Source organism: Aotus nancymaae, unplaced genomic scaffold, assembly GCF_030222135.1.
Source record: "Aotus nancymaae isolate 86718 unplaced genomic scaffold, 86718_ANA_hifiasm-v0.15.2.pri h1tg000079l, whole genome shotgun sequence".
In the NCBI taxonomy this organism is placed as follows: domain Eukaryota; kingdom Metazoa; phylum Chordata; class Mammalia; order Primates; family Aotidae; genus Aotus; species Aotus nancymaae.
Window position 1 is genome coordinate 8,574,216 of NW_026988494.1, and position 26,441 is coordinate 8,600,656.

The 26,441-nt window shown below is 44.3% G+C and overlaps 1 protein-coding gene across 8 annotated transcripts in view; it reads right to left on the reverse strand.

Annotated features, from left to right (window-relative positions):
* The window catches only part of RBPMS (RNA binding protein, mRNA processing factor), a 181,039-nt gene extending 174,823 nt beyond the window's left edge, over positions 1-6,216 (reverse strand). For 4 of the 8 annotated variants that reach the window (XR_010339620.1, XM_012468775.3, XM_012468777.3 and 1 more), the window contains exon 1: positions 5,571-5,670. Coding sequence is in view for 7 of the 8 variants with exons in the window: in XM_012468775.3 (XP_012324198.1) it covers positions 5,571-5,636 (66 nt within the window). In the remaining variant the exon portion in view is untranslated. Of the gene's footprint in view, positions 1-5,248; positions 5,282-5,570 lie in introns of those variants that run through there. The other 4 variants (XM_012468781.3, XM_012468782.3, XM_012468776.3 and 1 more) reach the window with 3 other exon arrangements.
* Between the last annotated feature and the right edge of the window lie 20,225 nt (positions 6,217-26,441).

The following is a 26,441-nucleotide window of genomic DNA, read 5'->3' on the forward strand; positions in this document are numbered from 1 at the left end:
AGTAATTTTCTGGCCGATCCATCCATGCCTTCTGTCATTCCACAGTGAAGAGTGTGGAAGGAATCCTCAATATTAAATGATTGGCTGCTGCTTAACAGATTGCCTATGCAAACTCATAATCACCAACCTCACCAATAAGGCTATTTCATATGTGTCTACAAAGAATCATACATGTGTATATATGTAAATGCGGCTGTGCGCAGAGGGGATTTACCTGGCGCTGGGGCAGGTCAACACTGGGAACACTGAATGACGTAGATCCGTACAAAATAAATACCTGAAAAAATGTGATCATCCAGGAGTCAAAATGGACATAGCAGAAAGTAACTTTTACTGGAACTCTAAGGAAAAATCATCTCTATGGGATGGAACATTAGGTGATGGGATCTTGCAAAAATGTAGGCTGAAAAACTTGAATCCTGTCTTGAAAGCAGCTCAGACTAGATCAAAAGAGGAAGACCGTGGCTGAAGCAAATGGATGGAAGTATACAGGTAAGTGAGGGCAATCCTGAACACCACGTGTGCACTTGACTTTGTGGAGTACCGATAGCACTGAAGCGATCCGGGGCATCGGAGGGCCCAGCAGTATGGTGTAAGGATGGACTCCAAAAGGGCATCAGAACAGGAGAGCAGCTGAAGATCACTAATGCAATCAGGATAAGGGAGATAAGGAAATGAACAAGAGAAAGATTAATAGTACTAAGAAAAGACTATTACGAGTTCTCGCCGCTAGGCTTGTGAGCAAAACCAAGTATGACCAACTCCGGTTTTGTGAATATCACAATTCGAGGAAAGCTTCAAAGCAAAAAGACATTTAATTCTTTGTTCACATGGCTGTTTTAGAAAACTTAAACACTAAAAAGCACCAGAAAGTAAATAGCAATGATCTGTAATCCACTACTCAGATACAGTTTATTGATGTTTGGTTTTATAAACATATATTTGACTACAGGCATCACATCGTATACAACTTTAAAATCAGTTCTTTTCACTGAACATCACAACATGAGAATAAAAATATAATCTTTAGAATGTCTGGTGCCATGGACGCTGCAAGAGGCAAGGACAGATTCTCCTCTACAGCCTTTACAGAGCATGGTAGCCCTGCCAACACGTTGACTTCAGGTGTCTGACCTCCAGAACACAGAGAATAGTATATAACTACATATGTATAATAATAAATATGTATTTACATATAATACATATTTTACAATACATATATTTTTCTCTTTAAAAATGGAGCCTTTAGTGGCTGCATAATATTCCCCTTCCGGAGTTACGCAATGATTTAATTAGCAATTTCCCATGTTAGATACAGAGTCTCTGAATTGTCACTGTCATGACAATAACAGTGTCACACTCTGCAATAATCATTCCTATATATAACTCTTTATTATACCATTTCCTTAGGGCAAATTTCTAAAAATAAAGGTACTAAATCAAAGGGCCTGAACACATTTTGACGGTGTCAGTCCTTTCTGAAAAGCTACACTAATTTACATCACCACTGCCATGCACAAAGCACCCACATTATTGCCTTATCACCAGCACTGAACACTTTTATCCTCAAAGCAGAAATTACTATGAACCTACGAAAATTGTATGAAAGTATCTCCAGAAAACAACTTCCACCCCTTCCAAACTACCCATCTTAAAACTAAATGCCACTGGAAATGAAGAAGACTGCAGATGCACACAACGGTTTATCAGGGAAATGTTTAAACTGCATTGAAAAAATAACTCAAAAGTGCGCGCCGTATTGGCAGGGGTCTTGAAGCATCAGTTATCACCAAATCCTGTTCTATGATTGAAATATACATTTATGGCAATGGATTGGACTTGGAATAACAGAGACCTCCAATCTTGGTTAAATTGTATAAAACCATTTTGTACCTTCCTGAAGTCATAATGTAGACTGATTTTAATGCTCAATGAAAATCTGAGGTTGCCACATCAAACTGACATTACCCTCTCTGTGCCAATTATAAGAAATAATTTTCTTTACAACCCTGGTATTTTGGTAAAACTAGTAAGCACTTTAAGAGAAGGAATGCAGAATAAAGATGTGTATTAACCTCTGAAAAACTGACTTGATATGATTTCTGCACGTCCTTTTGATCAATATTCCAACACTTCCAAGTTTTTTGCTTTTTTAGTTTTACAATAAGTACAAGTCAATTCAAAGCAATTTAGGGAGAAATTAACACCAGTGCTTCAATATAATAAAAGGCCCTCTAAAGATGTTTTATAGTCAGCCTGAAAAGTACTCAATGACATGGATAAAAGTGGAAATAAAACTAAATCACATATTTAATCTAAATTATCTATTTTGAAAATTCAGTGACCAACAAGTTATTTCTACCTATAAGACAGAAAAGGTCTTGATATATTTAAAAATACTTTAAACTCATAAATTATAACTGATGAGACAAATAATTACGGGTCTATTACTCATATATTCATTTTTATAAAGTCTGTAAAATTAGAGATATTTTAGGAATTATTTTATCAGTTGTAAAATACAGGAAATGATATGATACTCTAAATATATACAAACAAACCTTGTAAATCTCGGTAAGATTTTGACAACTGGTTAGTCTTTATAGGACAACTTGCTTAGGGAACGCACACATTATAACACATTAAAAATCAGAAAGCTAAATGTACCATCTCTCTTACACAACTGGCTAGCCAAATCCTAAAATTATTTTTCCTCAAAGTTCTCAATGCATTCCAAAGTAGAAATATTAATACATGTTCTGCTCAAGTTCTCAAAAACTTCCAACCCTAAAAAGCTGCAAAAATTCTCCTAGATCCTAAATTGTTCATTCTGTACAATTAGAACCAAAGAAGCATCTCAGCACAATTATTTCAGGGGTAAGCATTCTAAACTCTCAAAAGCAGCTAAAATACACTGGTTGATAAAAGGAATTCATTTCAAAACTAGAAAGACAGAAAAAAAACAAACTTGGGTTCTGCAATGTGGAAGAAAGCCCAAACCACCCTCATGATCTATGAAATAAACTATTTTCCCTTAATGATGATTGGACTCATTTTTCCATGTCAGTTCTATGGCCACCAGAAATTACAACAAAACACATTTTTCCTCTCTTGTCATTATATGTACATATATGTTGTATGTGTATGTTCTGTTTACCAGAGTCCACTGCCAAGGTTTTTAAACGTGTTTAAGAGCAAGTTGCTGATAGGATGGGTGGACAGGGAAAGGGTCAGCGTGGTGGTTTTGCGTAATGCTGGGCACATTAATGGCACTCACCAAATGCCCTATTTATTTTACTTGTGGCTTTCAGGGTTAGAAAGAAAAAAAAAAGAGAGAGGTTAAGAGTTTTTCAAGAACAAAATATAAACCAAAAATAGGAAATTAGGCAAAATTACCTGGATCGTTCAGGCCACTTGAGTGTCTTTTCCTGAATTTCTGACATTATAAACCCCCTCTCTTCATGGTCTTATCTGTTTGGTACATGACATCTCTTGGACAACTTGGGTTCTGAAATCTTCCTGCCTGTCCCCTTATTTTTTAAATAACAAGTGTTTTGCTAAAAATATCAATACTTTCTAGAGCCACATGCCATTCCTACCTGAAAAGGAATACTGTCAGGGTAATAGGACAAGTTAGAGGCAGGAACTGGACTGCAATGGCCCGTGATTATATAGCAATTATCATACACAACCTCACAAGGACGGAGGACAGCCCAGGAACCGGGCAGGCAATCCCTCAGTCCTGGCAGCAGTTAAGATATGGGTCAGGTGGAAAAATGTGACTTTTCTATACTTAAACTTTAAGTGGGTATGATTTTTAGGACAATGAACCTCTTTTGCTACCTACCAAAAGGAAAAAACAAAAGTTTTCTCAACTGGGTGAATGAAGAAAGATGGTTTCCTGTAATATTCTAACCCCGAGAAGCAACCAGATTGCACATCTAGCTGAAATAGAAAGATTTCTGAAGCAATGATTATCTTGATATGTATGGTAAGTGAATTAGTTCAGTATAGTAAGTCCTAAAAAAGCAAACTTGTCATTATTTTTAAAATTTTTTAAGTAGTAGGGAAATAAATAGCAAAGCAGCCAGTAAGGTTCAAGAAAAAATCAGAACATGCCATTCGACTCTCCATCTATTTGAAAAAAGAAATGTCAGTAGCATTCCTACACTTGTAATTAGAAAACATGCAAGTAAACAACTCCTCAAATAGCATTTTATAATAAAATAGAAAATATCCTCGGGTGAGAAAGCAATTTTGGCTGACTGCAATTCGCTTAGGTTTTCACTACGGTACAGCTGGGTGAAGAGTAAAATCTCCTATTTATTTTGCATTGCTTGGCAAAGGCTCGCTCCTCTACCTTCGCCACGTAAAAGTTTCCATTTTTCAAGTGGACAATGTGCAGAGAACTTGCATGTATTAATGAATTCCTCTGCAATTTTGGTTTCACTATCAGAGTTTAAGTTTGCACACAACACAGTGTTTCAACAATGATCTCAACATCCTAATGCTTTAGAATCGGTTTACTCTCTGTGTTCACCTATATCAGGATGTAATACCTGTGAATCTTTTCGGGTCATATTAAGACGTGCACTTTGCTGCATCTGCACACACACTCTCAAGTTCCTCTAAAATCTTTAAGAACTCAACCGTGTGGGATGTTTAAAAATTACGCCAGAAATAAGTTCTTGGACTTAAGATAATGCACCAGCAGAAAGAGAATCATTTGGTAGGAGACCACAAATATCCTACTACAGAATTCTGAAACGCTTGTTCCTGAGTCCGAGGCCCCTTCTCCCCAATCTACTGAATTTTGTTTCCACCAAAGGAACGCTCCGCAGCCGCAAAACTTTCACCGTGATTACGGACGTACCACCTACAATGCGTGCTCAGAAGTCAAAGTCCTATGAAACACCCTCGATGAGCATTTTGGTGAATTTTTGCATTTTTAACCCTCTTATTCTGCTCCCCCCATCTCCACGGCCCCTAAATTCACAAGCGCTCACCGCCCAGGTTCGGGGTCTTTGACTCAGCAGAGAAGAATGTGGCTGATGAGTTATCTATTAATCCAAAAAACCTTGGCTACAAAGATATTTCACCAAGAACTTTTAACACGGAAAGGGAGGGGACAGGGAACAGAGGTATCTTTTAACGAGAACTTTTTCCCGAGTTTCTTCCTTAAACTGCACCCCCCTCCACCGCCCCCGCAATCCACATACAATTTCCAGCCCCAGCCCTAAGTCCTGACCCTCCGAGTCCCGATCATCCGAGTTCACCCAAGAGTCAGCTCTCGGTTCCACGTTTTAAATCCCGGGCAAACAAAGCTGAGCATTATACTTACAAAAGTCTCCGAAAAGTCCTTGGAGTTACGCAATTTGGGGCACGCAGACGCGCGTGGACACAAAAACACACGCTCCCGAGATCCACCCTCCCGGGGCCACACTGCGGGGCTGCGTCCGGGGCATGAGCCATGCCCTAACCTTCCACCGCCGCGCCCTGGGCCCGCGCCCCTTCGGCCGCCCGCACTGGGTCCCGGGTCGCCCCCGCCACCGCACAGAGCCACCCCGTACCTCCTCCTCCTGAAGGTTGGCCTCGCTCGGGGTGTTCTCCTTCTCGGCTTTGCCGCCGTTGTTCATCTTCCCGGACGTTCCTCGCCGGGCCGGGCAGGGCTGGGGCGCCGGGCTGGGCGAGGGCGCGCTCGCCCACTGTTGCCTTCCCCGGGCGCCGGGGCTCCCTCGGGCGGGCGCCGCGGACTGCGGGGCTGGAGCCGGGGCAGTGGCTGTCGGGCTTGGGCTGGGGATCCCGCGGCGAGACTGCGACGGCGGCGGCGAGCGACTCAGGAAATGCGAGGGAGAGACGGGGCAGGGCGCGGACCGGGAGCGGGGCACCGAGACAATCGGGCCCCGGGAGAGCGACCTGGAGAGGGAGGGCGGGCGCCCGGGGAGGAAGGAAGAAGGAAGGAAGGAAGCGAAGGATGGGGCGAGGACGCGCGTCCCAGGAGTGAGTGCGGAGAGTTGGAGATGAGGCCGAGTTGGGACTGGGGGCTGCAGCTGCTGGAAGGAGGGGACGGGGTTGCCCAGAGAGGAGGAGGAGGAAGAGAGGAAGGAGGAGGAGCTGGGCGGAGGGGCGCGGGCCGCGGCTGGGACGCTGGACCCGAGAGCCGCTGAGTGCGCGCTCCAGGCAGGCTCTGGGAAGTCCGGGATGGAAACAGCTCCCTTTCTCTCGTCTTCCTCCCTCCCTCCTCCCCTCCCCTCCCTCCTCTCCGCGCCTCTCCTCCTCCCTCCGCCCTCCCTGGACGTGGGCTGCCGGCTGCAACCGGGAGGGACGGGGGCGCGGGACGGAGCCCCCCGCGGGAGGAGGGGCCGGCGGCCGGATGGCGCGCGCCGGGGAGGGGCCGCGGGCCGCGGGCGGAAGAGGCGACCCCAGCCCCGGACTCGGCGGCGGGTCGGAGGGCGAGGGCCCGGGAGGCCGAGGGCAGAGAGGTCGGGGCCCGCCGTTCCCTCCGCTCCTGGGGGCCCTGGCGTCTGCGCGCCCAGGGACTTCGGGCACCCTGCCCCACCAGGGTCCGGACCGGGAGCTGGGATGTGCGACTTTTGTTTGCCGGCTTTTACCGAGGGATTTGCACCCCTGGCCCTAAGCCCACCCTTCCCGGGGCAGACCTGGTTCTTCCTCTGCTGCTTTAATGACAGGATGAGAACTCGAAGGACACCGGGGCAGCCCACTCCGGGCCGGCTTTTTCAGGACGGGGTTTCAAACCCATCTCCAGCGGGGGTCCTGCCACGCGCCCCGAGCCTTCTCCGCACCGGCTTCGCTTCCTGGGCTTCCCGCGACCCCCGATTCCTCTCCCAACTCTCATCAGACCCTTCTGGAATTGTTTACCTGGCCTCTCCCACACCCTTCGGAGAGCTCCTTCCTGGAAGAAAGAAAAAAAACCTAAACCCTGCCCTATTTAGCTTTTTAATCCCACGGCTATTTAAACGGGCTACCGGGTATATAGTAGGCACTCAAATATTTGTTGGCCAAGCGAATATTCCTCATTGCAAGCGGAGCTGGGGGTCCTTATGGAGGAACTTCAGAGGCTGGAAGCACGCTTGAAAAAGAAAGGGGGGCCTGGGCTTTGCACCAGCTTCAGAGGGGTTGCGTGGCTTGTTTCCTCATCCGTGAAAAAGGAACAGTTGAATATGTCCTGCAGAGTTTTCGAGGAGACTGCAGGTTTTAGAGCTATATGCAGCACCCAGCATTCATTCTTCGTTTAGGTTTACAATACATGGAAGCTAACATTATTATTAAGGAAACTTCCATTTTTTTCCCGGGCCTTAGAAAACTTTTCCAATACTCGATCATTTAAGCTTCTGTTTTTTTGTAAAAATGAGGGTCTCATTTTGTTGCCCAGGCTGATCTCGAACTGCTGGCCTCAAGTGATCCTCCCACTTTTGGCCTCCCAGACGGGTGGGATTACAGCCTGGAGCCACCGTGTTAAACCCTTAGATTTGACTGCTACAAATGAATAAATGTGGAACTGCACGTATCAGTGGGTTCTGCCCCACTTCTCCCCGGAATTCTCTGTCCCAGCCTGTTGTTCCGGTCCTGCACCAATCACAGTTTCTAACTACAGTATTTGCTTAGCTGTTTCTCCCCACCCCCCTCCAGACATTCTTTATACTGGTTTAAGTGCTGCAGGGGATAGGGTGGGGGAGGCTGTGGGAGATGCAGATAAAGTCCCTGCCTGTAGGGAGTTTAAAGTGGGATGGTGGCTCACACTTGCAATCTCCGCACTTCAGGATATAGAGGCAAGAGAATTGCTTGAGCCCAGGAGTTCAAGAACTGCCTGGGCAACCGAGCGACACCCTGTTCTTCACAAAGAGGAAAAGAAAGACAAAAAAAGTGGTCTGGAGCCAAGATGCTCTCAGAGTCTTCTTTCCAATTATAAAAAGCAAGGAAAATATTTGCTGTAAGGTTATTTTGAAGAGAAATACAGTAGTGATACTTGGATTTTTCAGATTGGGTTTATCTGGGGGGGTTGGAGATTTTGAAACAGGAAGATTTCCACAGGGAAAAAAATGTTCCTTAATTTCTGTCATAATGTGATTTCTCTCTAAGGGGAACAAACATGTATTCTGGATGAAAATAAACCTAGTCTAATGAAACTGCAACCCAAGACATTCAGAAGAGACAAGGCTACAGTGAATCTGGAAACTTTGCAGGTGTTTGGATGTATTGATTACCTTAACTGGGAGCCCTTTGCACTGCCTGCTCCTCCCTCAATTACATAAGGAACCACGAGGGGGCAATGTCTTCCTGAGCAACAGCTGAGTGGTGGTCTTAGGACCCCATGGTGGCCCACTGTGTCCTTGGCCATTCTTGCCTGGCATGGAGTATACTCCACAGAAGGGCATGGTCTTGCTGGAGGCTGGCACGTGCCCAACAAAAATGGCAATGTAGTCCATAGTTCCACTGAGATCCCACTTAGGAGCAGGTGGACTCTGTTGTGATTTCAGGATGCCCAGAGAACCTCTCCTGTTCCCACCCAAGGAAGCATGGCTTAATTCCAAACAAAGAACCTGATTCTCTTTGTCTTTAAGCCAAACCGGGACTTTGTCCATTGTTAAAAGTCAAAAATCTCTGGGATAAGCAACAAAAATAAGTTCCAGTCTGGGCGTGGGGGCTCACGCCTATAATCCCAACACTTTGGGAGGTGGGCAGATCACCTGAGGTCAGGAGTTCGAGACCAGCCTGGCTAACATGGTGAAACCCCGTTTATACTAAAAATACAAAAAATTGGCTGGGCATGGTGGCTCACGCCTGTAATCCCAGCACTTTGAGAGGCTGAGGTGGGCAGATCACAAGGTCAGGAGATCAAGACCATCCTGGCCAACATGGTGAAACTCCGTCTCTACTAAAAAAATACAAAAAAAAAAAAATTAGCTGGGCATGGTGCCACACACCTGTAGTCCCAGCTACTCAGGAGACTGAGGCAGGAGAATTACTTGAACCAGGAGGCAGATATTGAAGTGAGCCAAGGTGGTGCCACTGCACTACAGCCTGGGCAATAGTGGGAGACTCTGTCTCAAAAAAAAAAAAATTAGCCAGGCTCGTTGGTGCACACCTATAATCCCAGCTACTCAAGGCAGAAGAATGGCTTGAACCCAGGAGGTGGAGGTTGTGGTGAGCCAAGATAGCGCCATTGCACTCCAGCCTGGGCAACAAAAGCGAAACTCCATCTCAAAAAAGAAAAGTTCCAGGAGAGGATCCTTGTCTGTCTTATTCACTGTTGTATTCCCAGCATCTAGACAGTGCCAAACACATAAGAGGCACTGTTATTTTTGAATGAATGAGCATTTTAAGACTGATCAGTTATTGATTCTCAGGCCTGAATGTTATTATCGGATTTTTCCAAGATCCAGCAGGAAGGACTAAATAAGTGGAGGTGTCTTAGAACAGATAGTCGCCTCAATGGCACTAGGCAAGGTCTTGGCAGTAGTTATTCTTTTTGGTTTTGGTTTTTGAGACAGATTCTCGCTCTGTCACCCAGGCTGGAGTGCAGTGGTGTGATCTCAGCTCACTGCAAACTCCACCTCCCTGGTTCAATCGATTCTTCCGCCTCAGCCTCCCCAGTAGGTGGGACTACAGGTGCACACAACCACACCCAGCTAATGTTTTTGTTTGTTTGTTGTTGTTGTTGTTTGAGGCAGAGTCTTGCTCTGTCACCAGGCTGGAGTGCAGTGGCACAATGTCAACTCACTGCAACCTCTTCCTCCCAGGTTCAAGTGATTCTCCTGCCTCAGCCTCCTGAGTAGCTGGGACTACAGGCACAAGCCAGCACGCCCAGCTAATTTTTTTTTTTTTGTATGTTTAGTATAAATGGGGTTTCCCCATGTTGGCCAGGCTGGTCTTGAACTCCTCAACTCAGGTGATCCACTTGCCTTGGCTTCCACAGTGCTGGGATTACAGGCATGAGCCACCAGTCTGGCAGTGGTCTTTATTCATGATTTTGCAAGGGGGACCCTAGATAGAGAACTTGTGCAGAATGGAGCAACTGATAAGGTTTCAAACAGTAAAAGATAAAATCACACCATTGAATTTGACATATCAGACAATAAAATCGACACTGAACCAGGGATGGCTGTATTACATAGGCAGTGGTGAGAGTGACATTCAGGGTGTTTTCAGAAAAACATACGGGGTTGGGATAATACATCAGGAAAAGAGCGATTCCTGTTTTTTGTCCTTTCCGTGAAGAATAGTTGAGCTATTTGAAAGAGCAATAATGTTTTACCAACAAAATTCAAGGAAAATCTGTAAACAGACTTTTGCAATTTATAAAACTTTGTGATTCAAGGAAAAGAGTTTCAGTTTGTGTGAGGGAGGAAAATATACCTTCAATCAGGGTAAAGGATCATTACAACTTGTTTACAACTTTAAAGAAAGATTCCAAAGTAAGATCTCAGTAGCAATAGTTCCCAGGCATCCTGAGAATTATAAGACAACAAGGGGATTTTATATCCTGGAATCGTTGTGCTAAAGACCAGAAAAATCTGCTTTCTCCCTGGCCTAACACTCTTACCTACGGTATTGCCTGACCTTCGAGGTTACCTTAAAAGTGGAATATTGCGTATTGCATACACCTGTAGTTTTTTATTACTCACCGATGTTTCTCTGGCAGTGCTCATTTCGAGGATTGCCAAACCTATAATTATGTCTTAAATGTTTGCCTTTGGGGACTGTAGACATTAAAGGTCTATTTTGAGGTGATTTTTGGGGCATGGGCTTTGTATCTGTGTTAGCTTTGCAGCAGAAAGCTGCAGTATCTACCCTGTGTGTTGTGATTGTCTATTAACCCTTCTGCTGAGTCAAAAAGTTCTTGAGGCCAGAGGGGCTGTATTTTATTGGTTTTTGTCATCCTTGATACCTCTCCCCCTCACCTTGTGCCTACTCACCTCCAGGTCTCCACCTTCCCCTGATTTTTTTATTAATTTATCATTGTGGCAAAAGACATATAAAATTTACCATCTTAACCACTTTGGTTTTATTTTTTTGTATGGTTTTTGTTTTGTTTTTTGAGAGGGAGTCTTACTCTGTCTTCCAGGCTGGAGTGTAACGGCACAATCTCAGCTCACTGTAACCTCCACCTCCTGGGTTCAAGTGATTATCCTGCCTAGCTGGGACTACAGGCACCTGCCACCACGCCCAGCTAATTTTTGTATTTTTTTCTTTTTTTTTTTTTTTAAGTAGAGATGAGATTTCCCCACATTGCCCAAGCTGGTCTTGAATTCCTGACCTTGTGATCCGCCACCTCGGCCTCCCAAAGTGCTGGGATTATAGGCATGACCCACTGTGCCTGGGTTTTTTTTAGAAATGGGGTTTCACTGTGTTGCCCAGGCTGGTCTTAGATTCCTGGGTTCAAGTGATCTTCCCACTTCAGCCTCCCGAGTAGCTGGGACTGCAGATGCTTGCCACCACACCCAGCTAATTAAAAAAAAAAAAAATTTCCCAGGCTGATGTCAAACTTGACTTCAATCAATCCTCTTGCCTCAGCCTCCCAAAGTGCTGAGATTATAGGCATAAACCATTTCACCTAAGCCTTCCATTTGAACCATTTTTAAGTGTCGTGTTAAGTATATTCACATGGTTGTGCAACAGCCCCCTGATTTTCACCTCCTAAAGAATTCTGAGGTTCACTCACTTCCTCTGATCACAACCAGAGGCCCATATGAAGGAGAATCCAGGTGCTTGGCTTACAGCCCCAGCTGAGCTCTGCAGACAACCAGTATCAATTTGCCAGCCTTCTTAGTGAACTATCTTGAGAGTGGTTGCTCCAGCCCTAGTTGAGCAGCCACAGTTGATACTATCTGAAAGCAAGATGAGTTTTCTGCAGCAAACCCTGCCCAAATTGCAAAACTGTTAGTGAAAAAAGAGAATGCTGTTGTTTTAAGTCACTACGTTTCAGTGTGGTTTGTAATACAGCAATATATAACTAAAACATAATTATATTCCTAGAAATGGGGAAATAGAAATCAACACGGTGATTCCTACTGTAATAGAAACCTAAAACACATGGCAGAGGCTTTGGGATCAGGTGGAGGATGGAAGCTGGAAGAACCTTGGGGAGTCTGAAGAACACTATTAAAGAACAGTAAGGGGGCTGGGCGTAGTGGCTCACGTCTGTAATCCCAGCACTTTGGGAGGCCGAGGTGGGCGGATTACCTGAGGTTAGGAATTCGAGACCAACCTGGGCAACACCGTGAAACCCTGTCTCTACTAAAAATACAAAAATTAGCTGGATGTGGTGACATGCACCTGTAAACCTAGCTACTGGGGAGGCTGAGGGAGGAGAATCGCTTGAACCCAGGAGGCAGAGGTTGCAGTGAGCCAAGATCGTGCCACTGCACTCCAACCTGGATGACAGAGAGAGACTGAGTCTCAAAATAAATAAATAAAATAAAATAAAGAACAGTGAGGATACTGTTATTGCAGGCTGGAGAAAAGGGGGATTGGTTTAGATATTGGAAGAACAATTAGCTAAACGAATCTGCAGTTACATGAAAGCTAGAGAAGGTACCTAGAGAACATGTGAATCTGGCTATGGAGATTTCTGGATAGAATGGTGAAATGGTTTCTTTTGCACGCCTATGATATAGTACCAGAGAAGTGCAGTGAGCTAAAAAAGAAACTGTTCAAGTTTTCATCTGGATTAGAAGAAGCAATAAAGAAGCCAGGACTTGCAGGATTTGAAATAAAACCGCTTTTCATTCCTAGTTCTCCAGAGGACAAAACTCTCAAAATAAGAAATGGCCTGGGGTAAAAGTCAAATCCCAGGTACCATCAGAAAAACATAGTCATAAGTAAAGTTCACGACAAGGACTGGTGCGGCAGCTCACACCTATAATCCCAGTGCTTTGGGAGGCCAAGGTGGGAGGATCACTTGAGACCAAGAGTTTGAGATCAACTTGGGCAACATAGCAACACTTCTCTGCAAAATAATAATAATAATAATAATTTGAGACAGGGTCTTGTTCTGTCACCAGGCTGGAATGCGGCAGCATGATAATGGCTCACTAAAACCTCTGTCTCCTGGGTTGAAGAGATTCTCATGCGCCTCCCAGGTAGCTGGGATTACAGGTGTGCACCACCATGCTAGGCTAATCTTTGTAATTTTAGTAAAGACGGGGTTTCACCATGTTAGCCAAACTGGTCTTGAACTCCTGGCATTAAGTGATCTGCCTACCTCAGCCTCCCAAAGTGCTGGGATTACAGGTATGAGCCGCCACGCCAAGCCTCTGCAGAAAAATTTAAAAATTAGCCGAACATAGTGGCACGTGCCTGGAATCCCAGCTATTTAGAAGGCAGAGGCAGGAAGATCACTTGAGCCCAGGAGTTTGAGGTTACAGTGAACTATCATCATGCCAATGCACTACAGCCTGGTCAACAGAGCAAGAACCTGATTTAAAAAAAAAAAAAACGACAAGGATGTAGCTAGAAGACACTGGATAGGCAGCCTCTACAATGGGCCCCAATGATGATCCCTACCTCCTGGTATTCAAACCCTCTGTAATTCCTTCCTGAGTATGGGCTGGACTTTGTAACTTGCTCTAAAGGAATACAGCATGACAAAAGTGATGGATAGCATCCCCAACATTAGATTTAAAAGAGATGATGGCTCATGTCTTACAGGCCCTCGCTTGTTCTCTCACTTGCTGCCTTTGAGTGTCCTATGGAGACGTTCATGTGGCAAGGAATGAAGGCGTCTAGCCAAGAGTCATCAAGTAACTGGCTTTCAGTCCAACAACCAGCAAGGAGCTGAATCCTGCCAACTACTGCGTGAGTAGAGCTGGAAATAGATTTTTCCTAAGTGGAGCCTTTAGATGAAACCTATTATGGACTGAATGTTAGTGTCCCTCTGAAATTCACATGATAAAATTCTAACCTCCATTGTGATAGTATTAGGTAAGGCATTTGCGAGGTAATTAGGTTTAGATGAGGTCACGAGGGTGGAGCCCCATGATGGGGTTGGTGCCCTTATAAGAGGAGAAAGAGGGTGGGTGTGGTGGATGTGATGCCTGGAATCCCAACACTTTGGGAGGCCAAGGCAAGGAAGATTGCTTGAGGCCAAGAGTTTGAGACCAGCCTGGAAACATGAGACCACTGTTTCTATGAATAAATAAATAAATTAGCAAGGCACAATGGCTTGCACCCGTCATCCCAACATTTTGGGAGGGCAAAGCAGGAGATTTCCTTGAGATCAGGAGTTCAAGATCAGCCTGAGCAACATAGAGAGACCCTGTCTCTACAATAAAATTAGCCAGGCATATTGGCGTGAGTCTGTAGTCCCAACTACTACTCTTAAGGCTGAAGAATGAGCATCGTTTGAGCCTAGGAGTTCAAGGTTACAGTGGAGTATAATTGTACCACTGTACTCCAGCCTGGGGGACAGAGTAAAACCTTGTCTTTTTTTTTTTTTTTTTTTTTTGAGACAGAGTTTCGCTCTTGTTACCCAGGCTGGAGTGCAATGGTGCGACCTCGGCTCACCTCAACCTCCGCCTCCTGGGTTCAAGCAATTCTCCTGCCTCAGCCTCCTGAGTAGCTGGAATTACAGGCACGTGCCACCATGCCCAGCTATTTTTTTGTATTTTTAGTAGAGATGGTGTTTCACCATGTTGACCAGGATGGTCTCGATCTCTTGACCTCGTGATCCACCCGCCTCGGCCTCCCAAAGTGCTGTGATTACAGGCATGAGCCACCGCGCCCGGCCCTGTTTTTTTTTTTTTTAAAAGGAGTAAGAGAACCAAAGCTCTCTCTCTTCCTGCCATGAGGACACAGTGAGAAGGTGGCTGACTGCAGGAAGAGGGTCCTCATGAGGAGATGAATTGGCTGGCACCTTGATGTTGGACTTTCCAGCCTCCAAAACTGTGAGAAATAAATGTCTGTTGTTTTGGCCACCCAGTGTGTGGTATTTTGTTGTGACAGGCTCAGCTGACTAATTAATACCAAGAAGTGATTTGCTGCTGTAACCAATAACTACAAGTGTGGAAGCAGCTTTGGAACTGAGTAGTGGGTAGAAGCTGGAAGAGTTTTGTTTTTAGAGACAAGGTCTTGCTCGTCACCCAGGCTGAAGTGTAGTAGTGCAATCAGAGCTCACTGCAGCCTCGAATTCCTGGGTTCAAGCAATCCTCCTACCTCAGCCTCCCAAGTAGCTGGGATTACAGGTGCATGCCACCATGCTTAGCTTTTTTTTTTTTTTTTAAAGATGAGGTCTCAGCTGGGCATGGTGGCTCATGCCTGTAATCCCAGCACTTTGGGAGGCCAAGGCAGGCAGATCACAAGGTCAAGATATAGAGACCATCCTGGGCAACATGGTGAAACCCCATCTCTACTAAATATACAAAAATTAGCTGGGCATGGTAGTGAGCACCTATAGTCCCAGCTACTCGGCAGGCTGAGGCAGGAGAACCACTTGAACCCAGGAGATGGAAGTTGTAGTGGGCCAAGATCGTGCCACTGCACTCCAGCCTGGAGACACAGTGAGACTCTGCCTCAAAAAAAAAAAAAAAAAAAGAGGTCTCACTTTGTTGGCCAGCCTGGTCTCTCATGATCCTCCTGCCTTGTTCTCCCAAAGTACTTGGATTACAGGCATGAGCCACCATGCCCCACCTGAGACTGGAAGAGTTTTGAAGAACATGCTAGAAAAAGCCTAGATTGCTGTGAAGGGACCGTTAAAGGTGACGCTGGAGAGCGCTCAGAGAGAAAAGGGGAGCTGTAAAGAAAACTTGCCTCTTAGAGAATTCATAGTCATGTACAAGACGTTGGTAGAAATATAGATGGTAAAGGTCATACAGTCTCAGGTGGAAATGAGGAGTATGCTGTTAGAAACCGGAGGAAAGGTGGCTGGGCGCGGTGGCTCACACCTGTAATCCCAGTACTTTGAGAGGCTGAGGTGGGTGGATCAGTTGAGGTCAGGAGTTTGAGACCAGCCTGGCCAACATGGCGAAACTCATCTCTACTAAAAACATAAATATCAGTGGGGCGAGATGGCAGGCCCCTGTAATCCTAGCTACTCGGGAGGCTGAGACCGGAGAATCGCTTGAACCCGGTAGGCAGAGGTTGCCATGAGCTGAGATTTCACCACTGTCTCCAGCCTGGGTGACAGAGTGAGATTCTGTCTCAGAAAAAAAAAACAAAGAAAAGAAACTGGAGGAAAGGACATCCTTATTATAAAGTGGCAAAGAAATTAACTAAATTGTATTCATGTTCTAGCGTTTTGTGGAAGATAGACCTTGCAAGAAATGAAGTGGAATATTTAGCTGTAGATATATATATTTTTTGAGACAAAGTTTCACTCTTGTCACTCAGGCTGGAGTGCACTGGCATGATCTTGGCTCCCTGCAACCTCTGCCTCCTGGGTTCAAGTGATTCTCCCGCCTCAGCCTCCTGAGTAGCTGGGATTACAGGCGTGTGCCACCACACCCGGCTAATTTCAGCTGTAGAGATTTCTTTTTTTTTTTTTAAGACGGGGTTTCACCATGTTGGTCAGGCTGGTCTTGAACTCCCGACCTCAGGTGATCCGCCCGCCTTGGCCTCCAAAGTGCTTGGATTACAGGCGTGAGCCACCACGCCCAGCCAGCTGTAGAGATTTCTAAGCAGTATTCCAGCAGTGGCTTGATGCCTCCTGACCACTTTAAAGTAAAATTTGAGAAGTGAGAAATAAATTGAAGAAGGAATTATTAAGTAAAAAGGAAACACAGCTTCAAGATTGGAACATTATCTGCCTGTCCATTTGTAAAAAATGAGAAAGGATATTCAGAAAAGAACACCAAGGGTGTGGCTAACTGACCATCTGATAAAGAGATTGGTGTGAGTGCAAACCACAGACCTAATCAGCCATCTCAACGGAAGCCACGGGATTGTACCAGCGGAAACCCTGCCAACTGGGATTAAAGGAAACAGAAAACAGGACGGAATGAAGGAAGGCTAGAGACATGCACTATCCTTCAAGAAAAGGGAAGAAGGACCCCAAAGGTGATTCAGAGATCAGCAGAGCTGCTTCTCCCACCACAGGCCCAGAGTGCACAGGCTGAGAACAAGGCTGTCTCCGCCTCCGGTGGGCGTGGCATCCAGCGGAGCTGGTGGGAAGGCCCTTCAGAGAGCCCCCTGGGTAATACTCCACAAAGCCCGAAGGGGCATGCTGCTTGCAGAGCTGCACCCCAGTGGATCAGTCAGGCACAGCATTGAACCAAAGACAATTCTTTTTTTTTTTTTTTTTTTTGAGACGGAGTTTCACTCTTGTAGCACAGGCTGGAGTGCAATGGCGCAATCTTGGCTCACTGTGACCTCTGCCTCCCGGGTTCAAGTGATTCTCCTGCCTCAGCCTTCCGAGTAGATGGAATTACAGGCATGCGCCACCACGCCTGGCTAATTTTGTATTTTTAGTTGAGACAGGGTTTCACCATGTTGATCAGGCCAGTCTCGAACTTCCGACCTCAGGTGATCCACCCGCCTCGGTCTCCCAAAGTGCTAGGATTACAGGTGTGAGCCATCACACCCAGCCGACAATTATTCTTTCTTTCTTTTTTTAGGTACACAAGGTCTTACTCTGCACCCCAGGCTGGAGTGCAGTGGCATAATCATAGTCCACTGCAACACTGACCTCTTGGCCCCAAGTGACCCATCTGCCTCAGCCCCCCAAGTAGTAGTGACTGCAGGTATGCACGTCCACATCTAGCTAATTTTAAAATTACTTTTAGCGATGAGGTCTCACTGTATTGCCCTGGCGGGGCTCAGACTCTTGGCCTCAAGCAATCCTCCTGCCTCAGCTTCCCAGTGTTGGGATTACAGGCATGAGCCACCATACCTGACAGAGTGTTATTTTTGAGCCTTAAAATCTCGCTCTGTGAATGTCTCTAGGGTGGTATGTGGGTCCCAGTCTGTGCCCACCCACACGCACCTCGTCGCCATACCTTGGAAAATGGAGGAAATCAAAGATTTTCTGCTCACAGCGTGACGAAAGGATGCCACATCTGTCAAGATCAAGAAAAATGAAGACAATGTGAAGTTTAACGTTTCATGCAGCAGATATCTTTACACCCTGGTCATCACTGACAAAGAGAAGGCAGAGAAACGGAAGCAGTCCCTGCCCCCCGGATTGGCAGTGAAGGAACTGAAATGAACCACACACACTGATTTGAACTGTATTAAAATACTAAAAATCCAACAACAACAAAAAAACTCATGGTATTTGCTCTGTTAGGTTTTGGACTTACTTGGGACCCATCGCCCCTTTCTTCCAGTTTCTTCCTTTTGGAATGGGAATGTGTATCCTCTGCTGGTCCCACGATTGTATTTTGGAAGCATGTAGCTTATCGGGTTTTACAGATTCACAGCTATAGAGGAATTTTGCCTCAAGATGAATTGTACCTCGAGTCTCTACCATATCTGCTCTAGATGATATCAGGTAAGACTTTAGAGTTGATGTTCAAATGAATTAAGACTTTGGGGGTAGTTGAGATGGAAAGAATGTATTTTTCGCGTGAGAAAAATGTGAATTTGGAGGGACAATAGCATGGAACAGGAGGCCATGTACAACCTTTACATAGACTGTCACATTTTATTGTTTGAAGATGTCACGTTAAACATAAGCATTTCCATCCCTCTCCCCAAACCTCTAATAACAATTCAAAAAAGATCTGTTGTCATCAACATTATTTTAAAGCATAAACTAACAAGGATAAAGAGAGTGAAAGAAAGCTAGCCTTACACCTTTAATCCTAGCACTTTGGGAGGCCAAAGCACAAGGATCACTTTAGGCCAGGAGTTTGAGACTAGCATATCTCTACCAAAAGAAGAAAAATTAGCTAGGTATGGTGACACTTGCCTGTAGTCCTAGCTATGTGAGAAGCTGCGGCAGGAGGATTACTTGGGCCTAGGAGTTTGAGGCTGCAGTGAGGTATGATTGCACCACTGTACTCCAGCCTGAGTGACAGAGCAAGACCCCATCTCTTAAAAAAAGAAAGAAAATAGCTGGGTGTGGTGGCACATGCCTGTAATCCCAGCTACTCAGGAGGCTGAGGCAGGAGAATCACTTGAACCTGAGAGGCAGAGGCTGCAGTGAGCCAAGATTGTGCCACTGCACTCCAGCCTAAGTCACAGAGCATGACTCCGTCTCAAAAAAAGAAAAATAGAGAGACAGAGAGAATGAAAGAAAGCAACAGTAATAAAATTTGGGAAGCTGTGAGGCAGATTAATATTAAGAAAACTAAATCCTAAACTAGATGGCAAAAAATTGAGAAGAGGCAGAATCCCCAAAAGATTCAAGCCTGGGCAGTAGCTGGTGCCTCAGAAGTGAGAGTGAACATGGGGCTGTAACCAGGAGGATTATCAAAAGGAGAGCAATACATTCCTAGATTCCCTTGTTTCGCATTTTATTGTGAAATTAACTTTTTCTTTTTTGAGACAGAGTCTTGCTCTGTCACTCAGGCTGGAGGGCAGTGATACAATCTCAGCTCACTGCAACCTCCGCCTATTAGGCTTAAGTAATTCTCATGTCTAAGCTAAGCCTCCTGAGTAGCTGGGATTACAGGCGTGTGCCACTGCACCCAGCTAATTTTTTGTATTTTTAGTAGAGATGGGGTTTCACCGTGTTAGCCAGGATGGTCTTTTTTTTTTTTTTTTTTTTTTTTGAGGCGGAGTCTCGCTCTTGTTACCCAGGCTGGAGTGCAATGGCGCGATCTCGGCTCACCGCAACCTCCGCCTCCTGGGTTCAGGCAATTCTCCTGCCTCAGCCTCCTGAGTAGCTGGGATTACAGGCACGCACCACCGTGCCCAGCTAATTTTTTTGTATTAGTAGAGACGGGGTTTCACAATGTTGACCAGGATGGTCTCGATCTCTCGACCTCGTGATCCACCCGCCTCGGCCTCCCAAAGTGCTGGGATTACAGGCTTGAGCCACCGCGCCCGGCCAGCCAGGATGGTCTTAATCTCCTGACCTCGTGATCCACCCGCCTCAGCCTCCCAAAGTGCTGGGATTACAGAAATTTTTGTATTTTTTGTAGGGATGGGGTTTCTCTATGTTGGTCGGGCTGGTCTCAAACTCCTGACATCAAGTGATCCATCCACCTCGGCCTCGCAAAGTCCTGGGATTACAGGCCTGAGCCACTGCACCTAGCCGAAATTAACATTTTAAATATCTTTTCTCTTTTTGGGAATATCTAAATGGACAATAAAAACAGATATATCTTCATTTTTATTAGAAGTTTATTTCTCTTCAGATGAAAAAAGCTTTATCAAGTCAGCTTAACTATAAAATAAATATATAAAAATTTTAAAGGCAAAAAACATGACTAATGAGGTAAAGTAAGCATCAATGGCTGAAAAATTGGAAAATTAGAGGTGGATGTGTGTGTGTGTGTGTGTGTGTGTGTGTGTGTAAATTCAGGCTTCCAGTAATCATAAGCATTGCTGTAATTTTCACCCTAAGTGAACCACCTTAAACTATGTGCCTTTATTGAGTAACCATTGTAAATATAAACTGGACACTGACAGACTGAAAAGGTTTAAAACTAATGACCAGATGTTATGGGAAACACTATGGAGGTTCCTCAAAAAATTAACAATAGAACTGATCTAGCAGGCTTGCTACTGAGTACATATCCGAAGGAGATAAAGTCAGTATGTCAATACCATATCTTACTCCCACATGCATTTGATCATTATTCACAATAGCCAAGATATGGTGTATCAATGCCACATTTTCTTTATCCATCAATTGATGAATAAATGAAGGAAAAGTGGTATAGATACACCATGGAATACTCTTCAACCTCAAAAAAGAATAAAATCCTGTCATTTGTGAAAACATTGATGAATCTGGAGGACATTATGCAAAGTGAAATATACCAGGCACAGAAAGACAAATACTGTATGATCTCATTTATATGTGAAATCTAAAAATATCAAACTCGGCCAGGTGCAGTGGCTCATGCCTGTAATGCCAGCACTTTGGGAGGCCAAGGCAGATAGATCACGAGGTCAGGAGATTGAAACCATCCTGGCTAACACGGTGAAACCCCATCTCTACTAACAATACAAAAAATTAGCTGGATGTGGTGGTACGTGCCTGTAGTCCCAGCTACTCGGGAGGCTGAGGCAGGAGAATCGCTTGAACCCGGGAGGTGGAGGTTGTAGTGAGCTGAGATCACACCACTGCACACCAGCTTGGGTGACAGAGCAAGACTCTGTCTCAAAAAATAATAATAAAAAAAGAAAAAATAAATTTTAAAAAGTGACTATAATTCAATGTAAGACAGGTAAAATGTAATTAATATGGTCATCTGTGAACTCCCTCCATTATAAAACAAAACAAAACTAATGACTTCATGATATACTCATCTAATATGTTCTTTGAACAGCTTAATTCAACTAATTTATTAATTTGCTGAATTGTTTTAAATTTGGTTTCTATCAGTCTTTAACATATATTTTTTAATGACATCATTGTATACTAATACTCTACACATTTTTATTTTTATTTTTCATATTTCTGTGAAGATTCTAAAAGTACGCTCTACACTTTTCTATTAAAAATATATTGGCTGGTTCAGTGGCTTATGCCTGTAATCCTAGCACTTTGGGAGGCCAAGGCGGGTGAATTGCCTGAGCTCTGGAGTTCGAGACCAGTCTGGGCAACATGGTGAAATCCTGCCTCTATGAAAATACAAAAAATTAGCGGGGTGTAGTGTTGTGTGCCTGTAGTCCCAGTTACTCAGGAGGCTGAGGCAGGAGAATTGCTAGAACCCAGAAGGTGGAGGGTGCAGTAAGCCAAGATCGTGCCATTGCACTCCAGCCTGGAAAACAGAATGAGACTCCGTCTCTAAAAAAAAAAAAAAAGGGCCAGGTGTGGTGGCTCATGCCTGCAATCCCAGCACTTTGGGAGGCCAGGGTGGGCAGATTGCTTCAGTCCAGGAGTTTGAGACCAGCCTGAGCAACATGGTAAAACCCCATCTCTACAAAAAAATACAAAAATTAGCCAGGTGTGGTGGTGCAAACCTGTAGTCCCAGCTACTCAATCAGGAGTCTGACGTGGGAGAATCACTTGAGCCTGGGAGGCAAAGGCTGCAATAAGTCCAGATGGCGCCACTGTACTCCAGCCTGGATGACAGAACAAGATACCTTCTCAAAAATAATAACAAATAAATAAATAAATAATATGTATTATGGATGTGTATCCATATGAAGGCACCTGGATTTTTCCAACATCATCCTTTTTTAAAGCTTTGTATAATTCTACTATGTGTGTAGAAGTCCTATATGGATGGACATTTAGGTTGTTAATAGTATTTTATATTTAAGAATGCTTTGATGTTTGATGACTATTTTTGTGCAAACATCTTTGTACATTGCCTGATTATTTCTTTGGAATACATTCTAAAGAAGTTACTAGGTTAAATGTTAAGCATATTTTATGCATTCACGTTTCTGGTTAGAAAGTTGACAGAATTTGCACTTGCTTCTACATTATATGAGAATGTCTATTTCATTACAACAATCTCAACACTAGAAAAATCTTCATTTTACCAATTGGTGGTAAAAAATGATAAAATGTCATTCTTTTATTTCTTGATTATTAGCAGGACTGACCATCTTTTCCTCAGTTTATGATCATTTGGAAATTGCCTATTGTGTCTTTGTGCTTTTTTCTAGTGGGATATTTGCCTTTTTAATTTTTAAATTGACAAACATTGTACATATTTATCATGTGCAACATGTTTTGAAATATAGTTTGCCTTTTTCTAATTGATCTTTGAAATTATTTTGCTTTTAATAGCCTATAACTTGTTTATGTGTTTCACAGACATGACTGCCAGGTACCGTGATAGGTTCTTAGAATAAAATGATGAGCAATAGAGTCACAGACCCTACTTTCATGGGCTAGGCAAATTGGTAAGGAGTTACAACAATGTGGGATAGGTGCTATACCTATGGAAGTTCAGAATTCTAGAGATTTCCAAAATGTGGCAAATACACACTCAGGAAAGTCAGTAGAGACTTACAGGAGGAAGTGACATTTCACTGGGTCCTAAAGGATGATCATAGTAGCCAGTTAAAGTAGGAGTGGTAGGAGCCAAGAGGTTCCAGTCAGAAACGAGGCTAAAGGGATTAGAGAGAATTTTGACTGGTGAATTGAAAACACTGAAGAGTGCAAAATAGAAAAGTGGTGGGAGATGAGCTTGGATAAGTAAAGAAGGGGCAGATTATTAAGAGCTTGAGGGGCCAGGCATATGGCTTATACCTGTAATCCCAGCATTTTGGGAGGCCAAGGCAGGAGGATCACTTGAGCCAGGAGTTTGAGGCTGCAGTGAACTTGCACCACTGTACTCCAGCCTGGGTGACAGAGCAAGACCTCATCTCAAAGGAAAAAAAGAATGAGGCTGGGAGTGATGGCTCACACCTGTAATCTAGCACTTTGGGAGGTCAAGGAGGGTGAATCACTTGAGGTCAGGAGTTTGAGACAAGCCCGGCCAATGTGGTGAAACCACGTCTCTACTAAAAATGCAAAAAATTAGCCAGGCATAGTGGCGCACCCTTATAGTCCTACTCAGGAGGCTGAGGCACAAGAATCGCTTGAACCCAGGAGGCAGAGGTTGTAATGAGCCAAGATTGTGGCACTGTACTCCAGCTTAGGTGACAGAATGAGACTCTGTCTCAAAAAAAAAAAAAAAAAAAAAAAAAAAAAAAAAAACCAAAAAATGCTTTCAGCTGCAAGTGAAGACAAAATCAATTTTTGACTAACAGTGACTTAAACAAGCAGAACTCCGAAAAATTTTACATAATGAGAAGTGTGGTGCCTGGATGGTGGTGCCTGGATTGGTTAATCTTTTCATTCTGCCATTCTCAGTTGTATGATACCTCTTTTTCTTGTTCTGTGATATCTCTCCCCTTACAGTCTGACAATAGCTGCAGCGATTCTAAGCATCATACCCTCACACAATTATGTTCAGTGGTTTGGAAAAAATAGGCACGGTCTCTGTTAAAGAGGAAAGTCTTTTCTAGAAGCTTCTATAAGAACTCTCCATCTCTCATTGGCCAGAACCTGATCACAGGGCCCAAGCCACACTGACTGCTGGGAAGGTGAGCATCTGGCATTCTATCCTCTGTGATGGGAGGCACTTCCATCTGCAGGGAAGAGGGGTAACCTTAGGGTAGGAAACCAACAATGTTGTTCTCTGCATTTGGAAAGTTTTGAGCAAACAAATGATGTGATCAGGCTGATATTTAGTTCTGTATTCTTCCACGTCTTCTTCCTCCTTTCACATTACTCTCCATCACCTCCTTCCTCTAGTCTCAATGACCACTTTTCCACCTAGTTGTCCCACCTTTTGAAAAAAAAATTATTTTAAAGAGAAGAGGTCTTGCTGTGTTACCTAGGTTGGTGTTGAACTCTGGACTCAAGCAATCTTTATACTTCAGCCTCCTAAGTAGCTGGGATTACAGGCATGAGCCACCATGCCTGGTTCTGTGTGTGTGTGTGTGTGTGTGTGTGTGTGTGTGTGTGTGTGTGTATGGGATGGAGTCTCTCTCTGTCACCCAGGCTGGAGTGCAGTGGCACAATCTTGGCTCACTACAACCTCTGCCTTCTGGCTTCAACCAATTCTCCTGCCTCAGCCTCCTGAGCATCTGGGACCATAGGCACACGGCACCACACCCAGCTAATTTTTGTATTTTTAATAGAGATGGGGTTTCACCATGTTGGCCAGGCTGGTCTTAAACTCCTTACCTCAGGTGATCTGCCCACCTTGGCCTCCCATCTAATTTTTGTGTTGTTTTTTTTTTTTTTTTTTTGAGATGGAGTCTTGCACTGTCGTCCGGGCTGGAGTGCAATGGCATGATCTCAGCTCACTGCAACCTCTGCCTCCCAGGTTCACACGATTCTCCTGCCTCAGCCTCCCGAGTAGCTGGGATTACAGGCACACACCACCATACCTGGCTAATTTTTTGTATTTTTAGTAGAGACAAAGTTTCACTATGTTGGTCAGACTGACTGGTCTTGAACTTCTGACCTCATGATCCGCCCATCTTGGCCTCCCAAAGTGCTGGGATTACAGGTGTAAGCCACTGTGCCTGGCCTAACTTTTGTATTTTCAGTAGAGTCGGGTTTTACCATACTGGCCAGACAGGTCTCAAACTTCTGACATCAAGTTATTCACTTGCCTTAGCCTCGCAAAGTGCTGGAATTACAGGCATGAAACCCAGCACCCAGCCTGCCCTAAATACTTTAGAAAGTGCCTGACTTGATTTTTTAACATGTCAAAATGTCCTAAAACAACTAATATTTTGGGTTACAAGTTTGCTCAGACATGCTTGGTATTGCCACTGGTACGTTAACCAAGACTTACTTAATTTCCACTACTAACATAAATAATGATACAGTCACTTAAATGTGTGCCTTGCCTAAGACTTTATTGGTAAATTTTTATAGAATGAATAGCTTTTAAATAAATGTCTCCAATCCACATCATTCACTTTTAAAGACCAAAAAGTGTCATAGTCACATCAGACACTCCCATTATGTCTACTTGCGCCATATTAAAAACATGTGAAAACCGTGGCAGGCAGACTTGGCTAAATGACCCTTTTCTTTTAAACCATGATGCAAATCCACTGAATTTCTTTCAAGTTTGATGGCCACATCACTTAAGCATCCTAGAAAATGTTTTCTGAAAACACGTTATTTATTCTGAAGCCGTCTGGAACTTATTTTATGAGTGCTGATTTGGACTTGTAGCTGACCAGAGATAATCGGACTTGCTGTCATACATTCTGGGCTATAACTTGTGCTGATTTCACCACTTTTTCTTGCATCCTGAATGTCAGTCTAGACTCAACTGCAGCCAGTCAACAAACGTTGGTGAGTGTATATGTGGAGATTATGGAAGAAGATTTGTGCTTCAGCTCATGTAACGTAATCAATAACAAACTTTTTTTTTTTTGAGACAGGGTCTCTGTTGCCTAGACTGGAGGGCAGTGACATGATCTCGGCTCACTGCAGCCTTGATCTCCCAGGCATTGATCCTCCCATGTCAGCCTCCCAAGTAGTTGAAACTACAGGTTCACATCACCATGCCCCACTAATTTTTGTATTTTTAGTAGAGACAAGGTTTCTCCATGTTGCCAAAGCTGGTCTTGAACTCCTGGGCTCAAGCAATCCACCCACCTCGGCCTCCCAAAGTGCTGGGATGACGTGCGTGAGCCACCACGTCTGGCCAATAACAAACATTTTAAGCACCTGTTTTGTTTTTTATTTTTTTCTTAATTTTTGAGATGGAGTCTTGCTCTGTTGCCCAGACTGGAGCTCAGTGGCATGATCTCAGTTCACTGCAACCTCTGGCTCCTGGGTTCAAGCAGTTCTCCTGTCTCAGCCTCCTGAGTAGCTGGATTATAGGCGCCCACCACCA